The 23,635-nt window shown below is 31.9% G+C and overlaps 2 protein-coding genes across 3 annotated transcripts in view; one reads left to right on the top strand and one right to left on the bottom strand.

The window, feature by feature from the left end:
• Nucleotides 1-23,546, bottom strand: part of LOC130672781 (differentially expressed in FDCP 8 homolog) — a 66,024-nt gene extending 42,478 nt beyond the window's left edge. Inside the window, exons 1-5 of one of the 2 annotated variants that reach the window (XM_057477508.1) lie at nt 23,125-23,546; nt 22,756-23,047; nt 17,841-18,011; nt 17,279-17,332; nt 14,755-14,996 (exon numbers count right to left, since the gene is read on the bottom strand). In XM_057477508.1, coding sequence (XP_057333491.1) covers nt 14,755-14,996; nt 17,279-17,332; nt 17,841-18,011; nt 22,756-23,047; nt 23,125-23,334 — 969 coding nt within the window. In that variant the 5' untranslated portion in view covers nt 23,335-23,546. The remainder of the gene's footprint in view (nt 1-14,754; nt 14,997-17,278; nt 17,333-17,840; nt 18,012-22,755; nt 23,048-23,124) is intronic. The other variant, XM_057477509.1, reaches the window with a different exon arrangement.
• Nucleotides 3,242-9,448, top strand: LOC130672782 (odorant receptor Or2-like). Its single transcript, XM_057477510.1, has 9 exons — nt 3,242-3,407; nt 3,524-3,643; nt 4,428-4,545; nt 4,620-4,884; nt 7,068-7,202; nt 7,273-7,363; nt 7,436-7,572; nt 9,059-9,191; nt 9,264-9,448. Exons 1-9 carry the CDS (start codon nt 3,264-3,266, stop codon nt 9,312-9,314), a joined length of 1,194 nt encoding a protein of 397 aa, XP_057333493.1. The 5' UTR covers nt 3,242-3,263; the 3' UTR covers nt 9,315-9,448.
• Nucleotides 23,547-23,635: the final 89 nt, after the last annotated feature.

The following is a 23,635-nucleotide window of genomic DNA, read 5'->3' as shown; positions in this document are numbered from 1 at the left end:
GACCATGTTAGCCACCTGCAGGAATTTAGATAAACACATGTGAAAAATACTATGGCCAAAATAATTTTTCCATGTACCATAGCATTTCAAACAAGAAAAATGTCTCCGTGCAGTATTTTTTTAAGCTTCAACAGCTGACGTTATTTTTTTGTATTCTTTACACCCACTATTTCTTCAATAGTTATATAATTGGAAGAAATTAAGTGGTTCACTATATATTTTTATAAATGATAAAAAACTCTAGAACATACCAGTGATTCATTTTTTATAACTATATTGCCAGAAATATTTTGGTTTATTAATTAATTTATTACCGATTGATACGTAAAGGGGTAAATTTGATTTCTCGCGTTAAGAATTAATTAAAATAAAATCTATTATGCGCACTGCCGATAATGTTTCAAACCCACCCAGGGTTATCCGGGGTAGGATGCGACTAGTCGACCGGGGAGTAAAAATTGAAGGGGCTCGTTCGTCAGTCCCAATTAAAATTAAGTAGGAGTGGCCGAAGTACGAGGATGTCCGAAGTCGAGCGGGAGTAAACAATTAAAAACGGAAGACGGAACCGAAACGGACACTTGTGACCGGAACGACCGGACTGAACAGACGTCCTTAAGGAGAGTAAAGTCAACACCTAAGGAGACGCCGACACTCAGCCCGACTAGAAATTATAGTGTGGAATGCCGAAGAATTAGTGAGGGGCAAGTTTGGCTTGCCTAACTTAGGCAAGCCTAATATGCGCCTTATTACATCCGTGTTAGGCAAAGTGAAGATCGGTTTGCCAAATATGGATGGAATTCGGGATATCTATGGCAAGCCGAACTTCGGCAAACCTTCGGTTACCGTTACTTCCTGCAAGTTAGGTGTTCCAAAGGTTTCTCAAAGTTTAACTTGCCAAGCTTAAGGGGAACTAGGGTCATATATGGCAAGCCGAACTTCGGTAAATCTTCGGTTACCGTTACTTCCTGCAAGTTAGATGTTCCGAAGGTTTCTAGAAGTTGGCTTGCCAAGCTTAAGGGGAACTAGGGTCATATATGGCAAGCCGAACTTCGGTAAATCTTCGGTTACCGTTATTTCCTGCGATCCAGGTGAAATATTTTGCCGAAAAAAGGCCGAAACAGCTTGTTATTTAAATGAAAAATAGAAAAATGGAGCTTGAAGTGGTACTATAATTTTTATTTTTAGTCATACTTTCAATTTTTGGATACCATAACAAAAAAAAATTTTTTTTTTTTTTAAACACTTTAAGAACCATACGTGGCCATATATAGAGCCTATATACTTTTTAAACGATTTTATACATAACTATATAACCAAAACTACACATATCACAATTATTTACATACAGGATTTTATAGTGCACGAAAAAAAAAGAAATTTTTTTGTTATTACTAATAATAGATTTTCAATTATATTTTGCTCTTTCAATCTCATATAGCCCAAGTAAACTTAGTAGTCGCTGTCGGTAGCGTAGCCTAGTCGTTAAAGCGTCGGTCTTTCGTGCGTATGGTCCCGGGTTCGAATCCCACTAAATCGTGTGCGGTCGGTTAATATTTATAGCGTTTTTTCCCTAAATCAAAAATTTCTACTCGGTTAGAAATTAAATTGATCACAAATCTGATTGATTTCCGCATCATTAAAAAAAAAAAAAAAAAAATACAGAAATTGAATAAGTCTTTTTTTTTTAATTTTGCCAAGCTTTGGCTTTCAAACTGCCACCAAATTCGGAAGCTAAGCTTAGGACACTTTAGGCTTAGGACTCTTGCAGCAAGTGTGGCTTCCAAACTGCCGCCGAATTTGCAAGCCAAGTAACGTTGAGTCTCGCAACTGCGTTACATCCCAAACATCGGCCTCGTTTGGATGCCTCACTTGCCCCAAGTTTGACATTCGGCATGCCTTATTTGGAGCAAACTACCGCCTCACTACAATTTCTAGTCGGGAGACGCCGAAAATTATATCAGGTAAATTTATTTACTTGGGACTTGGTTTTAATTATTGTGGAACCAAGCGATAAATAAAATTCAATTGTTAAAAGATACCAGGCAGGTTCCCGGTACCTTTTGAAAACGTTACTGATTGCGTCTGAATAGCAGGTTGAAGGAAAGTACGAGGGTTGGTAAAAGTACGAGAGAGAACGAGACAGACACACATACCAGGACAAAACACGAGACAAATATCGAGGACGAGACACGGACCAGGACAGAACACGAGACGAATACAACGACGAGAAAGGAACCGGAGAGGTTTGATTGTAAAGGTATTCATTTAATTTATTCCAGGCAGGAAGCCGGAAAAATTATTTGAGTACGTCGGATTCCGTCGCGTCTCGATTAATTGTCCGTACTTAATAAATTAATTCTCAAATTAAAATTAAATAAATTAACCGGAATTATCATAAGAAAAAGAATAATTAATTAACTCCAGGCAGGTTGCCGGAAATATTCTAGAAAATTCCAGGTGGATCGTGTAACCCACGCAACGGAAATTGTCGTAGATCTAGTCACAAATCTAGTCGATATAACATTAATTAATTAGTTAAATAAAATTTACTCTGAATAAAATTGCCTTGATATAAATTAATAAAATTTCCGCGGTTAAAGTCACCGGTATTAACTAAATTAAATGAAGTTAAATTAAATAAATGAATAAACTAATACAATAACTAATTAAATTAAATTAATAATAATCATAGTTATAAAAAAAAAATAAAAGAAGGAATTAATTAATGTGATAAAAGTACTTAAGTTAATATAACAGATGAAATTTACTTAGTAGAAAAGTAGAGTTGGGAGAAGGTGACATTGGGGATGTTGAAGTTAATGGAACAGAGTGAAAAAATAAAGTACGTAAAAAGAATCAAGGATTAGTAGGATTAGGTAAAATAAATGGAATAAAAAACCCAAAATTTAAGTTATAATAAATTTTAATGATTAGTTTTCTTACTGATCAAAGTGTACGTGTGTCTTCAAAGAGTTGGTGTTCATACTGATTTATCGTAGTGAATGACTATAAATAGGCACTTTTACTGATGTTAGTATTATGACTAAATTGTACAATCTTCGCTAATAAGTTACAGCAAAGCAATCGAAGTTACCGTAGCAACACCATATCCACAGAGCCGGATGGTTTTGATGTGAAGTGACGGTAGTAATTAAAGCATCCATCAACGTCACTTGAATATTTCATGGCAAGGAAAATAATTGAGGGAAAATAATACATTCAATGCAAAGGTACACGCAATAGGTGTTAAAATTCTCAGTACGATGGATATATACGATAAACCCTACTACAAAGTAACTAAAATGTTTGCTTCTCTGATAGGTCGATGGCCTTATCAGTCTTCACGACAGAGCTTAGTAATAGTCACTGTTATATGGAGTGCGTTTATTTTGCAAGCTATTCCACAAGTATTAGAAATAATTTTTTATTCAAAAAGCAGCATAATTTTTTTCAGTTATTATTATATTGTATTGAATATTTTGATTATTTGTATTGATGATTTTGTATTGAAATAAATTTTTAGACAATAGCTATTATCAATAATTTTGACAACCGAGAAGTGCTCCTGGAAGCTTTGGCTCCGTACATAATAGACATAGCATGTTTAATAAAATATGCAAATACAATCTACAATGCTGAAATGGTTTGTAGAAGTTCTGTTATAAATACTTTAACTTAAGAATTTGTGAAAGTTTTTCTACACTGAAAAAAAAGTTTAAGTCCTATTGGTATACACTTTTTTAATGAATTGGTATTGCAAATATGGTATAAAAAGGTTAAGTATTATCGCAATACTCTGTTTAAGTGAGAGACTTATATTTTCCGTACGATACTATAGCAAGTCCAGAGAGTATAGTAAAAAAAGTTCCCGCGTAAGACTCAGCACGTATTTTGCATCTTTTTTCTCCGTGCTTATATTATACCTTTAACCTATACATCGTTCTTAGGAGCATTAAAAAGATTATTTACATAATTGGAATTAAAAATAATCATTATGGATTCCTGGGTGAAAAATAAATTAACCGAGTGGAATTTATTATCCTATCATCAAGTATTATCAATAAATGGGTTTATTGTCATTTCTTTAATCTATAGCAATAATTATTTCCATAACCTTTCTTTTCTAATTCTGTCAATTTATGAGTGTAAGGATTTGAGTGTAGTGCTGATGTGAGTTTTGCGGTGGCGCTAAAACTCGGTTTAAGCGTATGACTTAAACGAGTTTAAGTGTAGTGCTTAAAAATATTGCGTTGAAACTTAGATTTGGTATAAGTATATTCGCAATACCAAGTATTGCGATATCACTTAAATTTATAAGCGTGGGACTTATACTTTTTTTTCAGTGTATTTATGTAACAATGTTACTATATACAACACTAGTAAGCGATAATGCGAGTTAATTGTTGATAATAAGTTATAAAATCTAGGTAAAAACTCTATTCGAGAGAATTAAAAAAGATTGGAGTTTACTTTCGAAAGATAGAGAAAAAAAAATTTTAGAATATCATGTCGATCTTGGACGACTTATGTCAGTTGGATATGCAGGTAAATTAGTTGACATGTCTTTTAAATCATAAGACAAGTATAATGTTCGTTAACTATCGAAAAGTAATTTCAAGGATTTGCATTCATAACAACGGTTATATTCGTAACGGAGCCGATTTTGCCGAGGATCATTAATAAATTAACAAAATCGAATGAATCTGTTCCACTAAAATTTGCTCTTCCATTGGAATACATAATATTCGAAAAAGAAAACCATTATTGGTTAATGTTAATCATTACGAATATATTTGCAGCTAACATGATAGTTGTTATTATATCCTGTGATATTATGTTTATCACATGTGTTCAACATGTTTGCGGAATGTTTGCAGTTGTAGGGTGGGTAATCAGTGATTTAATTATACTTCATTGTTTTTTCTATAATTTAATAGCATTACAGTCGACTCTGTCTAAACCCGGGAAAAAATGATCAGACCTGATCAGACATGAACAGGCATGAGTCTTCAGGCCTGATCAAACATGAAAAATGACCATGCCTGACCAGGCCTGATCAGGCATGTTCAGGTGTGATCAGGTATGTTCATGTCTGTTCATGCCCATCCGGGTAAAAAAATTATATATAAAAAATGGCCCTATATAATTATATATAATTATGTATAACTATATTCAATTATACATGTATATAATTATTGCTATAAAAATAAAAAAAATAAATAATTCGGGCGTGTGCAGGATTTGAACCGTGGACCTTGCGCTCGAAAGTGTAACTCGCTACCCACTGACCTAAGAGATTTAGTTGAAAAGTAAGTTTCGTATGAACTTCAAGTAATAAAAATCTTATACGTGATAGATTCTTGGTCAACAAAATTTTAGATCTATGAGCAGATATGAACAGGCATGATCAGACCTGACTGTATTTAACGCTTCAGGCATGAACAGACATGAACAGGCATGGACAGGTATGATCAGGCCTGATCATGTCTAATTTCAGGCCTAATCATACATGAACAGGCATGATCAGGTCTAATTTCAGGCCTGATCATACATGAACAGGCATGGTCAGGTCTGATCATTTTTTCTCCCCACCATCAGCACTTCTCCTACAATATATTCCCCTCGAGCGCCGAGGCGCACGCTAAAATGAACACATTGCGCAGTAAACATAACCTCAAAAAAACGTGCTGAGCTTTTTTTAATGTTTTGCATAATTAGATGTCTAAATTATTTATTAATGTGAATTGAGAAATTTAAAAGATCGTGTCGAAGTGTCTTTTTAGAGCGTGTTTTGACTGAAGATGAGTTAGACAGTAGGCAAGAATACTTAAAAACACTTGATTTAATTGAGTGTTTTAATTTTTGTCAATTAACGTGGGATTCAATCTCACCTACCGATATATTTTCATAATTATAATAATTGAAATATGAGTATTAATCCAAACACGAAATTAAGAGCAGTTATTGTACTTCCTTTTCAATTTTAGAATTTCATATTTTCATTTTATCTATCTATAACAGATTAGAATTTTATTTTAATGCTGCTAAATAAATTAAGGGGTTAGGGGCAATCAGAGACACGAAAAAATGAGAATTTTCAGTAATTTATTTTTGCTATTAAATCATTTTATTTTACAAAAGTAATAATATGGCATTATTAAACAATGTTTTGACTTGAAGTCACGAAAATTTGAAAAAAAAAAATTTATAATTTTCAAAGTTATAGCTGTCTGTGTTGACCCAGTTTCAAAAAAAAGGTCCTTGCGGTGACTGTCATAAGTCCTTGGAGATTCATCTAAAATCAATCGGATGAAAAAAATTAGTTTTATAAATAGATAATCGTGGGCCTGATCGAAGCTTTTTTTTTTTTCAAAAATTAACAAAATGGCGGCCTTAATTAACTGTTGATTTTTTCCTGAAAATCTAGAAAAAATTTCCTGAGGCCGCCATTTTGTTAATTTTTGAAAAAAAAAAAAAAAGCTTCGATCAGGCCCAGGATTATTTATTTATAAAACTAATTTTTTTCATCCGATTGATTTTAGATGAATCTCCAAGGACTTATGACAGTCACCGCAAGGACCTTTTTTTTGAAACTGGGTCAACACAGACAGCTATAACTTTGAAAATTATAAATTTTTTTTTTTCAAATTTTCGTGACTTCAAGTCAAAACATTGTTTAATAATGCCATATTATTACTTTTGTAAAATAAAATGATTTAATAGCAAAAATAAATTACCGAAAATTCTCATTTTTTCGTGTCCTGACTGCCCCTAACCCCTTAATGGCCATGTAATTATTTAATCATGTGAACAATTTATTGACACACGTTAATACTCTCTTAGACTTCGACGCATGCGTGTAATGTCCGTCAGTCATTTAAAGTTAGCGCTCGAAAACTGAATTGTGATTCGTCACTCGAGAAAGCGGGTGGGGGAATATCCGGGAACCTTTAAGCAGTGTATCCTGGAACCTATAGACAGCGGGAACCTTTAGGCAGAGAACCTTTAGACAGAGTCGACTGTAGACACTAGCGCGTAAGCGCATCATTTACCATGATTTTACATAGATTTCGAATAGAAAATGCACCCACGGATAAAATTATGGGCAAGAATCAAAAAGAAGTAAGTTCACAGAAAAACTCACACGATGGTTCTTATAAACATTTGGTTTCATGTATCAGAAGTCACAGGAGAGCTCTAGAGTAAGCGTTATTGTGTGTTATTGCATTTAATCATTTTTGAATTTAATAATGAATTGATATGTTATTAAAGATTTGCTGAGCTTCTTGAAGAAACTTTTACTGCAGGCTTTGGAGTGATAGTTGCGTTGAATTTACCAATTATGAGTATTACCGGGTTGCAAGTATAGTAATCAACACCACACTAATGCAACCACTATTTTTTAATGAAAATAAAAATAAAAATTGTTTTTCAGCTGATAACACAATCGAACACAGTGCAACAAACACTGAAGTATCTTCTGTTTGCTATTGCTCAAATGCTGCATCTATTTTTCGACTGTTTTCTATCACAGAATTTAACAGACATGAGTTCACGAATTCAAGAGTGCATGTAAACACTTATTTATTAGATTTTTTCTCAATTATTGAGATAGCACTAGATGAGGCAAATTTTATCGTTAAGAAAACAGTGCAAATACTGAGCTCTGATTAGGCCAAATAATTGTTATATCTAATTTCTTATTTACATAGTTCAGTTTGCTCATTGCCAAAAAATGAATACTTTTCTTAGCATGCAATCAGCTTATAAAAACAATATCTCTTTAAGTTATTAGCCGCGGCACTTTGAAAAAAAAAATACAAAAAAAAAAGAAAACAAAAAATGTGTTATACTTATTAGACTGATTAAAAAAAATCGACTAATTTTTTTTTTCTTCATTATATCGAAAATATTGTTGGAAATGACGAAAAAAAAATACTGTGAAAGTTTGAGCTCTTAATATTAATATTAACAACTGCCGCATCGCAATTTTCTATTTCCCGTTTAAATAACATGGGAAAATTTATTTTTTAAGCTTTGGAATTTTGTAGCTCTCGGTGGGACCAATACTTTCGAATGTTCAAGACATATTCTTATGGGAAATTTGACGCTCTACAAAAAAGGTCTCTTATAAATTTTCTATATTTTTATTTCTTCCAAAGTAATTCGAAGTTAAAATTAGATTGACGATAAATTTTTACATTTTTTAAATTTTTGACGCAACCATCAACTTTATCCGAAAATTTCAAAGGACATTTTTTGTAGAGCATTTTATTTCCTACAACTTATCTTCAAGAAAATTTTCGATATTTCTCATAAGTCGTAAGTTATTCGCAATTAACTGAAAATTGAATATAATTAATTTTAAGCAACAAAATTTAGATTATTTAAGAAAATTTTCAGTTAATTGCAAATAACATACGACTTAAGCGAAATATCGAAAATTTTCTCTGAGATAAGTTGTAGGAAATAAAATGCTCTACAAAAAATGTCCTTTAAAATTTTCGGATAAAGTTGATGGTTGCGTCAAAAAATTTAAAAAATGTGAAAATTTATCGTCAATTTAACTTTAACTTCGAATTACTTTGGAAGAAATAAAAATATCGAAAAATTATAAGAGACCTTTTTTGTAGAGCGTCAAATTTCCCATAAGAATATGTCTTGAAAATTCAAAAGTATTGGTCCCACCGAGAGCTACGAAATTCCAAAGCTTAAAAAATAAATTTTCCCATGTTATTTAAACGGGAAATAGAAAATTGCGATGCGTCAGTTGTTAATATTAATATTAAGAGCTCAAACTTTCACAGTATTTTTTTTCGTCATTTCTAACAATATTTTCGATATAATGAAGAAAAAAAAAATTAGTCGATTTTTTTGAATCAGTCTAATACTTATTAATTGGCAAATACGCAAAGAAGATTGTAATCTCTTCATTTGATAAGAAAAGTATTTTTTTTCTATAGAGTCAATATTTTTCTACTCAGTTTTTTAGTGAACCTATTAAGCCTCATCTATTGTTAATTTTCCAGTAATATAATTAAACAACTTTTTACTGCAGAGCTAACGTAAAATGGTTTGAAATTTCTAACGAATCACAGAAGCTGCTAATTTTGATGACCATGAGAAGTCAAGTGCCCTGCAAGTTGACTGCTGCTAAAATAATGGAGTTGTCTATAGAGAATTTTGGAATGGTAACAGTAAAAACCCATTTTCGATTTTAATTATTTTACTATTGATTAGAATTATAAAAATTTTGTGTGCAGATGGTAAAAACATCGGGATCATATTTCACGATGCTCCTGTCGATGCAGTAAAACTTCTATTCATTTTTCATTTACATAAAAGACAAATTTGATAAAATACATGTTCGAAATATGTATAGACTGTATACTATAGTAATCATAGAAATGTTGCGTAGTAGAAAAATTGCATGTTTTATCATTTCAATAACGCAAAGTCTTGTTTTCATATTGGTATCGAATAAAATGATAACTTTTTATAGAAGATTATAATAAAAAAACATGTTAATTTATTAAAAATTGTTCAATAATTGGACGTCAGTATTGGATGTAATAAATACAGATGAGTAAACTCAAGTTTATTATTCCCAAAGATCTACATGGTAACCCGGGAAAAATGAATCACACATGGACATATATGAATGCTCCATACATGACCATGTATGCAAATTAGCCAGGTATCCCATACGAAATAGCTATTTTCGATACGTAGGATTAAAAAGAGGGTTTGCGGCATGCTTGGATTGGCGACACAAGTCTTGGGTTATGCCGCATTCTCGTTGTGAATGTAACATATCCCTAGACGAGTGTTGACAATACATGCATACCGTATCCCTCTTTTTAATCCTTTGTATCGAACAATATTTTTTATAACGACTGCCTTTAAAGTTTAATCGAGAGGAATTCAATCATTTAAAGAATAAAAAATTACCTTCTAAATATAAACAATTGTACAAGTGTAAATAATAACAATGTATTCATGTTTTATTTTTCAATTGAATTCTATCAATTAGTTTAATAATTTTAGTAATTAAAATCTGTGACTGTTTTTAATAATGTGAAAATTTTTAATGAACGATTAATAATATGATAATAATATTATTTTCACAATACAAACACACAAGTTATGATATTCAATAAGAATAAGAAACATATGATCACTATGCAGGTTTCCAATTGTCGTCTTTCTATCTGCGCATGTGCGAATTTCAGGATAAATGTGACAGTAGGAGTATATGGAGAAAAAAGTATCACTATCTTTTTCTAACTCGAGTGAACGACGGTTGCTTGGTAATTTGTATACATTTCCTATAGGCAATTACTTTTCAGCACAGTAAAATCATGCTGAAAAGTCCAACAGCTGATTTTTCGACATCGTTCTATAGTTTCGTCGAGTTATCGAGAGAAAGACCTATTTTACTCGCGCCACACGACGCTCGAATATTGAACTTTAAAGGCAGCAGTTATAAAAAAAATATATATCCGGATATATATTTTTTTCGTATGGGATGGCCATGTATGACCATACATAGCTTGATACGGCCATATATGACATGATATAACTATGTATAGAAATTTTAACTAAATTAAAAAAAAAATTTTTATTATTTTTTTTTATTATTTGGCGACGCTGAGATTATCATATATGCGAATAATTGAATTCCTAACCGAATTGGAAATTTTTAATTCAGAGAAAAAACGCTAGACTTATTAATGACCACACCCGCTTCAGTAGGATTCGAACCCGGGACCTTCTGTGCGAGAGACCGACACTTTGATGACTAGGCTATGCAACTGACAGTTACAACCAAGTTTAGTTGTGCTCCGTAAGATTGAAAAAATATATAATCACTTCCGAGAAAGCAAAATATAATCATAAATATGCTGTTAGTGATATCACTAACGGGCCTCGGCTTTATACTATCCCTGCTGCAAACATTACTCACCTCGACCGTAATGGCGCGAGGTTCGCCCAAGGTACATAAATAACTATTTCGCGCAAGAAAAAAAATTCTATGTCAATTACAGACCTAGCTGATTTAGAATGTCTTTGCAATTATGTTGAAACCATTCTAATCGAACTGAATAAATAACCATAATAACAATTGTTTTCTTTGTTCATTTTAATTACTAATGGATTTGATTAAAAATACTTATCACGTAAAATGGAAAAAATAATTGTGGTGAAAATCTATGACCTTGAGTTTCTGCATTTAGTTACTTCACTATAGAGACAATTTTTTCGAGCATAAACTTACACTCACTTGATTGATCGATTGAGTCCTTAAACAAAATAAAGTAGAACCTCTATAACTCGAACTCCAAGGAAGAGGCAAAAAAATTCGAGTTATAGAGGATTTCGAGTTAGGCAGCAGGAGCTGTCGAAATTGATGTGTATACTGCAGTGAATCCTAATAAAGTCTAAAGGTATGATAATTTTACAATCACCAACAGAAAAACTGACGTCAGCTATAAATTCCATTACCATTTCGTAGAACTGATAATCCTAATAAGATACTTACATACGATAATAATTATAAATTCGAGATAAAGAGGTCCAAGTGTATGTATTCGAGTTATGGAGGGTAAAAATGTACAAAAATAGCTTGTAGGGATTTACTAATTATTTCGACTTATAGAGGGTAAAAATTTCGAGCAACGGAGGTTGTGAAGCTTGGAGGGAAGGGGATGAAACATTTCTTCGAGTTTAGGAGGTTTTCGACTTATTGAAGAAAAAGAATATTGAAGGAAAAGAGAATAAATTGAATACTATCAAACGTGTAATATCGAAATCATGCTTCTGTTATTACAAAGGTCTTTAAAAATCACTGACGAAACCTTTCAGTGCATAAGCCATTGCAATATTGTTGCTAATAATAAGTTCTAGTAACAAAGCAATCGAAGTTACCGTAGCAACACCATATCCACAAAGCCGGATGGTTTTGATGTGAAGTGACAGCAGTAATTAAAGCGTCCATCAACGTCACTTGAATATTCCATGGCATGAAAAATAATTGAGGGAAAATAATACATCCAATGCAAAGGTACACGCGATAGATATCAAAGTTCTCAGTACGATGGATATATACGATAAACCCTACTACAAAGTAACTAAAATGTTCGCTTCTCTGATAGGTCGATGTAGTCCAGTCGGCAAGTGATTTAAATGGCGGTCCTAGTAGATTAAGCGAGGCGGAGACCGATTTTGACGATTTTTTTTTTGATTCCGCACTAAAAAAGGATTTCCAAAAAAGTTGAACAGGTTTCCCGTGTTGCTTTTGATTATTTAAATATTTAAAAATTAGTACTTAGTTAACTTTTAAATATCTCGGAAACTATAGGGAAATCGGGAAAAAAAACAAAGAATAAAATGTAGAGAAATAATCAAAGAAAAAAATGAGACTAATCCGAAGTCTATACGACTAATAGTTTACGAGATATGATTTTTTTAATGCAAATTAATTTTTCGCCGCGCGCGCGGGAGTAAACAATTACCTGGAACTTTTTGAAAAATGCATAAATTAATAAAAATTTTTTTCTAATTCGTAGTTCTTACAATTCAAGCCGATAAACGAAAAGTTTCAAATCGAAAAAATAATTTTTTCGATTTTTTACATTAAAAAAACCATTTTTTGATTTTTTGGATTTAAAAAATCAAAAAATGGTTTTTTTAATGTAAAAAATCGAAAAAATTATTTTTTCGATTTGAAACTTTTCGTTTATCGGCTTGAATTGTAAGAACTACGAATTAGAAAAAAATTTTTATTAATTTATGCATTTTTCAAAAAGTTCCAGGTAATTGTTTACTCCCGCGCGCGCGGCGAAAAATTAATTTGCATTAAAAAAATCATATCTCGTAAACTATTAGTCGTATAGACTTCGGATTGGTCTCATTTTTTTCTTTGATTATTTCTCTACATTTTATTCTTTGTTTTTTTTCCCGATTTCCCTATAGTTTCCGAGATATTTAAAAGTTAACTAAGTACTAATTTTTAAATATTTAAATAATCAAAAGCAACACGGGAAACCTGTTCAACTTTTTTGGAAATCCTTTTTTAGTGCGGAATCAAAAAAAAAATCGTCAAAATCGGTCTCCGCCTCGCTTAATCTACTAGGACCGCCATTTAAATCACTTGCCGACTGGACTAATGGCCTTATCAGTCTTCACGACAGAGCTTAGTGATAGCCACTGTTATATGAAATGCATTTATGCTGCAAGCTATTCCACAAGTATCAGAAAACTTATAATGATAGTTTGCTATATTATCGATTCATTAGATTAGTTAATGATATTTATTCAAGTAACGATTTAAATTATCGCAGTTGTTACACATTTTGATGATCGAGAGGTACTTCTCGAGGCTTTAGCACCATTTATAATAGATATTGTTTGCGTATTATGCGACCTAGGTGTTTAAGACGCATTCACGGCGAACTATATTATTTTATTCAACTCATGCGCGCTATTCATGTTTTATCATGCCTAAAATGCGAACCCTAAATGGCCGTTTACCGACTGGTGAAAAATTATTTGTCAAAATGCTATAAAGATGTCTACTATCCCGGCCATTGTGACGTAATGAAAATAAACGTAACTATCTTTCAAGCTCTTACTAAATATGGGGTAATTACAATTCCCTGTTGTTACCCATTGAGTAGCCAAGATTGTGATGCCGAATGTTTTTTTCACCATGTCACTAAACAGCTATTGAGACTTCGCTTTTTAGGCGATTAATAAAACGTGAATAGCGCATATGAGTTGAATAAAACTATGGGCGCAACATGTAGGGTAAGTCATAATCCGTCACCCACGAAGTGTTTAGCGCTCGTCTCCGGTGCGCTTACCCTACTAGTTACGCCAATAACTATTATACGACATAGAGAATGAATTATGATTGGTATTCAACTCAAAGTTTCATAAGAAATCATCAATCAAAAGTGATTTTGCTGCTTTACTGCTTGTTGGTAATGACGGCAGCGGCGGACAACAAAGAACTAGTGAGTATACTAAAGTGAATTTTGAGGAACGATCGGATACGTATCCAACAAAAGACATAGTTCATGGAACTATACAGGTCCAGAACTACCCACCTTTAGTTCTTGCGACAAAAAATACAAAGCTGCTAAAAAAAATTAGGCCAATTTATTATATTTTCGAAAGTTATCGTGGTTCCGAAGATTCATACAGGACAATTGGCAGCACTGGTTTCTTGGATTAAAATAATTCGTTTTAAATCAATGGAATAATGAATCGACAAAATACCGGATCGAAATTATTCCTTGATAAATTATTTATCTTTGTACTGGTATACAATTTAACCCATTTTGGTTTTGATGCAATAAAAAAATTTTAGACCCTAGTGAATCTGAATTACGGGAAATTACGGTATTTACCGTAAATTATCATATTTTGCCGAAAAATACCGAATTGCTACGGCAAATTTGCCGCATTTCAGGTAAACCGGAAATTAATTATAAATTGTGGCAAAGGCGGCAATTTACTGTAATTTGCGACATTTTTACCGTACACAGTACAATACTCAACGCAAAATACCGCGACTTATTGTAAAATACTGTAATTTACTGTAAAATACCGTAATTCTTACGAATATCGTTATTCGGATCTGCCAGGGGAGATGATTTTACGAGAGTGAATTATTTGAAAAAATAATTATAAACATAGTATTTATTAATTCTCAAAATTAATAATTTAATAAAAAAATAACATACGTACTTTAATGAGTGACAAATCGGGCACTAACTCAAATAATTTAGGATTCAGTTGCTCTAATAAAAGAACAGGACGTTCATTTAGTAGATGTAAAAGTTGTGCGGCTGATCTGCTGACTCGTTTTGGTTCCATATCCCAATTTCTAATTACCCGTGCTGGTATTACAGCCATAGTATTCCAATGACAGCGTTGACAATAATACAATCCTGTATAGTCACAAAGTCGAGGTTCCACCCATACGGATTCTGAAATTAAACATTCGAACATACAAATATGAACATATAACAATACGAACCTTGTCAGCGGAAAGTTATTTTAAATGTATTAAGTATTTTATTTTCTTTATGACATTAAAGGTATTTCTCAAACACACTCCCCTCTCCCCTCCCACTTTTTAAATTTATCCAATGAACCTGAAGGTTATTTGCATGTTTAGGTTTTAACTATATTTAAATATAGTGGAAACCTAAACATGCAAACATGCAAATAACCTTCTCAATAAGACAATTTATAGATAAATTGAGAAAAATATAGATAGCCCGAACTGGGAATCGAACCCACACCAAATTAAAATGTGGGCATGAGGCAAACCTCGCTTTTGCCACTCAATCGAATACAACCAACAACGTGTGATACCAAAAACTGAATATTTAACAATAAAATCAATTAAGGATTTCAATTTTTGTTTGAACACACGTGCAATTATGTCATGGCGATGAATTGCTTGTTGTCCTGGTAATAGTAAAGTTTGTATCTCTTTCCAACTCGGATTACATGTGAATGTAATAAACAAATTGTAGCCTATATAAAATCCTTCTAGAGAGTAAATCACCGTCGGAAATTGTCGAAAATTTTCAGTTTGTAATGTTAATGTGTAGTAATGGCGTGAGATTAGACTTCTTTTTCTATAGTGGGGGTAAAAACCGACGGCGACTTACTCTCTAGGAGGACTTTAAAACGTTTGTATTTCTAACATAGCGCCATCTATTGATTACTTACTCAATCCAGTCAACAGATATCGTCATCTGTTAGAATCGTTTGGGGCTTACAGATAATTGTGACTGACAAATAATAGACAAATAATTTGCAATAAAATAATATTGCGACTATAAATTGAGATGTAAGCTATCCTATCTTTCAAGTTGGATCAAATTGCACACGGTGTGCGAATCAAATTTAAAATCGGTTCAGTAAAATCGGAGTCCATCGCGGACAAACAACGTGACACGTAATTTTTATATATAAAGAAGATATAAAGAAGAAGATACCCGGGAAAAAATGATCAGACCTGATCAGACATGAAAAATGAACATGCCTGACCAGGCCTGATCAGGCATGTTCAGGTCTGATCAGGTATGTTCATGTCTGTTCATGCCCATCCGGGTAAAAAAATTATATATAAAAAATGGCCCTATATAATTATATATAATTATGTATAACTATATTCAATTAAACATGTATATAATTATTGCTATAAAAATAAAAAAAATAAAAAATTCGGGCGTGTGCAGGATTTGAACCGTGGACCTTGCGCTCGAAAGTGTAACTCGCTACCCACTGACCTAAGAGATTTAGTTGAAAAGTAAGTTTCGTATGAAATTCAAGTAATAAAAATCTTATACGTGATAGATTCTTGGTCAACAAAATTTTAGATCTATGAGCAGACATGAACAGCCATGAACAGACATGAACATATATGACCAGGCATGAACAGGCATGGACAGGTATGATCAGGCCTGAGCGTATTTAACGCTTCAGACATGAACAGGCATGAACAGACATGACTAGGCATGGACAGGTATGATCAGGCATGAGCGTATTTAACGCTTCAGACATGACCAGGCATGAACAGGCATGGACAGGTATGAACAGGCATGATCAGACCTGACTGTATTTAACGCTTCAGACATGAACAGGCATGATCAGGCCTGAGTGTATTCAACGCTTCAGACATGAACAGACATGGACAGGTATGATCAGGCATGGTCAGGTCTGATCATTTTTTCCCGGGTATAACTAAGTTTTTTAAATTTAATCCCATATATCAGGCTGGATCAGACATGATCAGGCCTGAATGTATCCAACGCTTCAAACATGATCATGCATGAACAGGTATGATCATATCTGACATCAGACATGAAAGATATGCCCATGCATGATCAGACCTGAAGTATTGAGCGCTGCAGACATGATCATGCATGATATGTCTAATTTCAGATATGATCATACAAGAACAGGCATGGTCATGTCTGAACATTTTTTCCCGAGAAACCAGTGAGTCCCGATTTTCTATAAATATTCTATGGAATTTCTATAGAATTTTTTCAGGATGATAACAAAGCCTATAATAAAATATGAACTTTTTCTGTGCCATAAGATATTTGGGAGTATGTAAAATAGATTTAAATGCCCTATACAAGGGATCGGTCAAGTAATTTCAGAAATTCGCTTGCTTACTTATTGTTACATCTACTCAGTCTTCTAAAAAAAAAAAAGTATATCTTAATTAAATACAAGAGATGAATACCTGGTTGTTTGAAAGGACTACCAAAACAAAGTAGCGACAATCCTTTTATGGCAGCTTGCAATTAAAAATTATTTATTATTTATATGTAAGTGGACAAAGTTTTTTTCTTCAACATAAAACAATTACGTAACAAGTAATAACTAAAGAGCAACTTTGTCAATAAATCAAACCGTTATTCGGGTTGTATTACATAACCAATTATAAAAAAAAAGTTTTTATAGTAAGTTAATCATCTTTATAAAAATTATAAAATCATATACTAAACATAATTTTCTAGATTACAATGATTCCATTATTATTATCATACTTATGAAGTGAAAGGTATGTTAATAAATTAAATTTAAATCATAAATCAATTTAATGACTACGTTTAAATGTTTTAGGTTACGAGTTATATTAAGTTATAATTTGTAAGTGTCCATCATAAGTTGGTGACCTGACTCATTTATTTAAATTATAATTATGACCCATTTTTAATACTATGGTTTGCATTTTATAGTTAAAAAGACAAATCAAAATAACCTTTTAAATAATGAAATAAAAAAAAATAAAAATGACTCACTAAATGTTAGACGTGTATGACACTCAGCACATTTATATCCTTGTGCAGAAAGACCTTTTTCAGGGCAAATTTCTTTGGTGAAAACATAACCACCAGCTTCACTCGCTAATACATGGGCACAAACACGTCTTATATCAGTAATGCATTTCCAATGACATGAAAATCCACAATCTAAAATAATTTAGATAATTATTAGACATCCTTATTAATATAGAGTGAAAAATAATTATTATATTACACGCCAAGGGCGGAAAGTAGGACATTTCAACCCGCGTATGTAATTGCGTGACAAACACGCGGGTTGGGATGCCCTACCTTTGTCTGTATACAATTTTTTACCAGATCTACACCGGAAAGCTCAAATTTTTGCCTCTGTTTGTGGGAAAAATGGCACTTGCGCTAATTTTTATCATAAGAGAAAAGATAAACTCTTTTTTTTTATTACACCCTCGCGGTTTTGGAAATACCGAAATAATACCGGAATTATACGGTATAAATACTGCATAAATATGGTATTATTCAAGTTATTTTGGCCAGTTTTTTTGCCGCATTACTACCAAAAATTTACGAAAAAAATTCAGAATATTTACGGTAATAAAACAGAAAAAATACGGTATTTTAACAGCATTAAAACCGTAATTATACAGCATATTTATCGTATATTTTCGGCATTTTTGCAGCATCAAACCGTTCTACCCGGAAGAAAAATTATATATAATTATATAAAATTTAATTTAATTATATATAACATTATAAAGTTATATGTACAATAACTGTCATGAAAAAAAAAAAAGAAAAAACCCGCCAACTCGTGGGCTCGATCCCGAGTCCTAATGATTTAAAGCCTGATCTGTTAACCATTATGCTAAATCGCTTATTCGAAAGTTGATACTAATTGTATTTATATCTATACAAACAAACTTAAGAAAATTGAAAACCTCAATTTTCCCGGATTCTTATTTTCACTTACATTCTTTTGTTTCAATAAGAAATGTGTGAACTAATAGAATAAAATATAAAATTTTACACTTTGCACATTTTCGATGATTTTAACCACAGAAGCAAATATAAAATAAAACCAAATTTTTTACAATTTTTCATTATATCAGGATAAATCTGGCAAAATTGCAGGATATCTACAGTATAATTACCAAAAAAATACGATTTTATTATTAAAAAATTATCGCATTATTACGGTATTTATATAGCATTTTTTCGGTAAAAGTTCGGCATTTTTATAGTTTTTTTACAGCATTTTTTTGGTAAAAGTTCGGCATTTTTATAGTAATTTTACTATAGTAATCTGGTAACTCTACAGTATAAGTACAGGAAAAAAACTGGCCAATATAACCATATTATTACCAAATTATTACGGTAAATTTACGGCATGTGTATAAATGCCGAAAATTTACGGCATTTTTACGGCATTCGCAAAACCGCGAGGGCAGTGTAGCTAAATAAAATTATTAATTAAACCAAAATTATTCTTTAGAATATTCTCTAGACACTGCACGGAAAAAACAATATAGTAGTGGCAACTCTCTGGGATAGTACTGAGTACTTTCTGTAAAAAAAAAAATTTCAGACAGTACTGTATGCTATCTAGACTGTATCCACTACTCTCTGGATAGCACTGACTAAGGGGCCCAGTTTCTGAACTTTTAAGAGTGCCGGTTGAGGTTATACTATGATAGTTAATGTAAGATTTAACTTAATGAGAAAAAAAAAATTTTATCGACTAGTTTAGGATTTGTCAAATAAAGTCATGTGCGTAAAATAATTATTTGAATTGAATTAATAATTTAAATTGAGGTTTTAAAAATTGACTTTCACAGACCCAGTTTCTGACCGTCAGAATTATTCAGATCGCAGTTTCTGACCCTCACAGTGGCCTGGTTTCTGACCCTCATATTAAACCATGATTATGAAGTACTTACTGAGCTTGAATAAACTAAAATTACACCGGCACACAAAAAAAATTAAGTAGAATGTGCATTTGACCGGACCTACCTACGGATACGTATTTTGGTCCGCTGAATCCGAATTCGAAGTCAGTTTGACCCCTACACCCTCGAAATTTCGAGAAAACTTCGAAAAACCGTAAAAATGATGAAAATCGGCAGTTTTAATAATAAAAAAATTTTTTGGAACTAAACTAAGCGTGATTTTCATGTATTTCGATCCGCTGAATATGAATCGAAACTTTATTGAGACCACGAGCCGTTTTAAATGTAAAAAAATCACACAAACCCTCCAAAATTCCGAAAGAAGTAATTTTTTTGGTTTTTTTACTCTCGTTTTTGACCTTTGAAGACTTAATTGCTTGTGCCTGTCACCAGGGCACCTCCACGTGGTGATGGTGGGCAATAGAACCATCTGGCAGAGTCCCAGAAAATCATTTCTTTCGATCTTTTTATGTCTTGTGTTTTTCACAGATTTCAAGTTATTTGATATATCTACGTTATAGAGTATTTATTTTAGGAATTAAATCATGTTCAGTCAATTTTTTTTCTGTTGTGAATGGTAATTTTTACAATTTTTTCAAATTTTTCTAGCTTTAGAGGGTGAATGGACTAAAAAAATTAAGATGCGAAATGAAGACATCAAATGGACGGATTTTTGCAATAACGTCTTAACTTATAAGGTTAGTTAAGACGTTATTGCAAAAATCCGTCCAAATGATATAAAATTTTATCTGAATTGGACCAGAAGAAGTTTTTTTTATCATGAAAACTATATTTTTTCGGAATTTTCGGGAGTTTTGTGTGATTTTTTCACATTTGAAATGGCTCGTGGTCTCAATAAAGTTTCAATTCATATTCAGCGGATCGAAATACATGAAAATCACGCTTAGTTCCAAAAAATTTTTTTATCATTGAAACTGCCAATTTTCATCATTTTTACGGTTTTTTGAAGTTTTTTCGAAATTTCGAGGGTGTAGGGGTCAAACTGACCTCGAATTCGGATTCAGCGGACCAAAATACGTACCCGTAGGTAGGTACGGTCAAATGCACATTCTACTTAATTTTTTTTGTGTGCCGGTGTTATTGTTTAGATAAATAAATTAAATATTTTTTACAACAAATACATAATTTTTTTTAATATTTAAAATATAAATAATTAGTCATGCTATAAAACACTACAGAAATGAAAAAATTAAGATCATTTGTTAAAACTACTTTGGTTTATTTATTTTTCTCCATTTTATCTCTCCAAAAATATACTTTCAAGATCTAAATATGATCTTTTATTTATAAAAATAAATATTAAATGTCAATTTATACCTGTCTTATAAAAAATAATGAAAAATAATTTAATAAAACTATAAATATTGTTATTTTTACATTTTATAGACATGTAGTTAAATAGATAACCTCGTTCGTAGTAGGTTAGAATTTGAGGGTCAACAACTTCATCACACCGTTAAAATTGAGCCTAGTTATTGACCCTCAAATTTCAACAACGAAATCCATTTTAATATGTTTTATACGTATATTAAAATAAATTTTAATTAAATATTGATCTATCCATACATTTTTAATTAAGTTTTTTTACTGACATGATAATTAGTGCAGAAATTCAATAGTCGCACCTTCTAACATCAACCGTTTAGACTACACTGATAGAAAAACTATCTTGATTCAAGAAAAATTTTTTCTTCAAAATGTGGCTCTTGTTTCAAAATTTTCAATTGTTTTAATTCAAGAAATAAGTCCTTGAACCAAAAAATTGAAATTCTCGGATAGAGAAAAAAAATTCTTTGTTTGAGAATTTGATTTTTCGATGAAGCCTTTTTTGTTTTGAATCAAAATTCTGACATATTTCGCTCAAGAATTTCTTGCTCTTGGATTAAGATAGGCAAAATCTAGGTTTAAGACATTACCGACTCGTTTCGAGAATGGCGCGGTTTTTAAATCAAGATATCAATTTACTCAGCTTGAAAAAAAACTTTTTTTTTTATTTTAAAAATAAAAAGTTTTAAAGTGATTTTTTAGGACTACATTCATTTACTTCAGATATGTTAAAGTAGAAATTTATTTTAAAAAAAATTTTTTTTTTCATTACTTTAAAAACATCTTCTATCAAGGAATTATTACTTGAACCAAAAATTTAAAGTTCTTAAAATAATAATACGACATTTTTAGTTGAAGACAAGTGGTCTTGCTTGAAGAATTCGATAGTATCGATTGAAGATAATATAGTTTCGGGTCAAGACACGAGAGTTATCCATCGAAGATACAAAATCTATAGAGCCAAGAAAATCTAAATCAAGACAAGAATTTCTTGAAGCAAGACAATTGGTTTTCTTCAGAAATAAATTCTTGGCTCAAGAAAATATTTCTTGAGTCAATATAAATTTTCTATCAGTGTACACTTAAAAAATGGCTTCCTCAGCCACCTACGACTAAAACATTTTATTTTATTCAGTTAATAATTTCTCTGTTTTTTAAATTGCCATTAATTAGGCTCAGAATAAATTACTATAAATTAAGAAAAAATCGATTTTCTTATTAAAGTTATAGTTTTTTAAGTAAGTTAGAAAAAAGTTGAAAAGGTCAGAAACTGGGTCATGGTCAACAACAGGGTCTTTTTACCTTAGAGGTGATTTATAAGTTTAGTAGAAATGATTTTAGGTAAAAAAATCACGTATCTGAAGATCGTAACGTTTTTCACTCAACGAAAATTACAGAAGTTTTTGCAATTCGACTGCGCATTTATATGCGAAACATTTCAGAGATCTAGTCATCCAGTAAATTTTTTATCTTTCAATTTTTTCTTTGCACGAAAAACGTTGCGATCTTCCGGTACATAGAAAATCCGGATTTTGCGATGAGTCGTTAAAGTCTTGCTATCACGTCCGAGACATGCAGTAGTTTTTATTTTATTTAAAATGGTTAAAAAAAATGTATATTACCATTACATGAGTACCATGACTGTAACATCATCCAAATAGCGCCACTGCAATGATCGCAGTATAGAGGCCCAGTAGTAGGGATTTGATACTTTTGCGGCACTAAATGATGCCCTAAAATTACTTGAGTTTCAAATAAATTCAAATCCGACGATTCGCGTAGTTCTTGAGCGCGTAATCTCAATTCAATTAGCCGCCTCACGAGCCATTTACGTTCGTCAGTACATTCTTGGCTGTCTAATATCATTTGCTTACACTTTTCAATCATTTCATTCAAGTCATCGAGTGTTGCCGTCTGTTGACAAATAAATAATATTTAAATTCTTCGACTAATTAAATTAATTGCTACCAATAAATACTAGAATTTCTTACCTTAGACAAAGACAGCAAAGACTCGACTGATTTCAAACTGAATGGTACGGAAATTTTATCCTCAGAATTATCATCAGTATTATTTGTAATACAATCAGATACAGAAGACGATGGTGTAGATTCAGTATCTGAACTATTTGCTCTTATTCTACTATTGCTGTCGTAATTGAAGTCTATGTTATTGCTCGTATTTATTTCCGATTCCGCCATTATATGTTTATAAAAAATATATACATGTATGGATGGATGTATATATTTATGATTAAAAATAAAAATTTATAATTTATTATTTGACAATTTTTTTACTTTATCCATTACTAATTTGATCAGATAACTTGTCACAATTAATCGCAGTTATAAAAACGTGGTAAACTTGACGTGATTCAGCCATCAGCTGTTCGTGTGTATTTTTATTTATGTTGTAGTACACGAGCATAGCGAAGTTTAACACAGAATGAACATAGGTGACGTTCAGGTCGATATGAAACAAAAAACAAATAGGTTTAAAAGC

Source organism: Microplitis mediator, chromosome 8, assembly GCF_029852145.1.
Source record: "Microplitis mediator isolate UGA2020A chromosome 8, iyMicMedi2.1, whole genome shotgun sequence".
NCBI lineage: Eukaryota > Metazoa > Arthropoda > Insecta > Hymenoptera > Braconidae > Microplitis > Microplitis mediator.
Note: the sequence above shows the minus strand (reverse complement) of the source record. Positions and strands in the feature narration are given on the sequence as shown.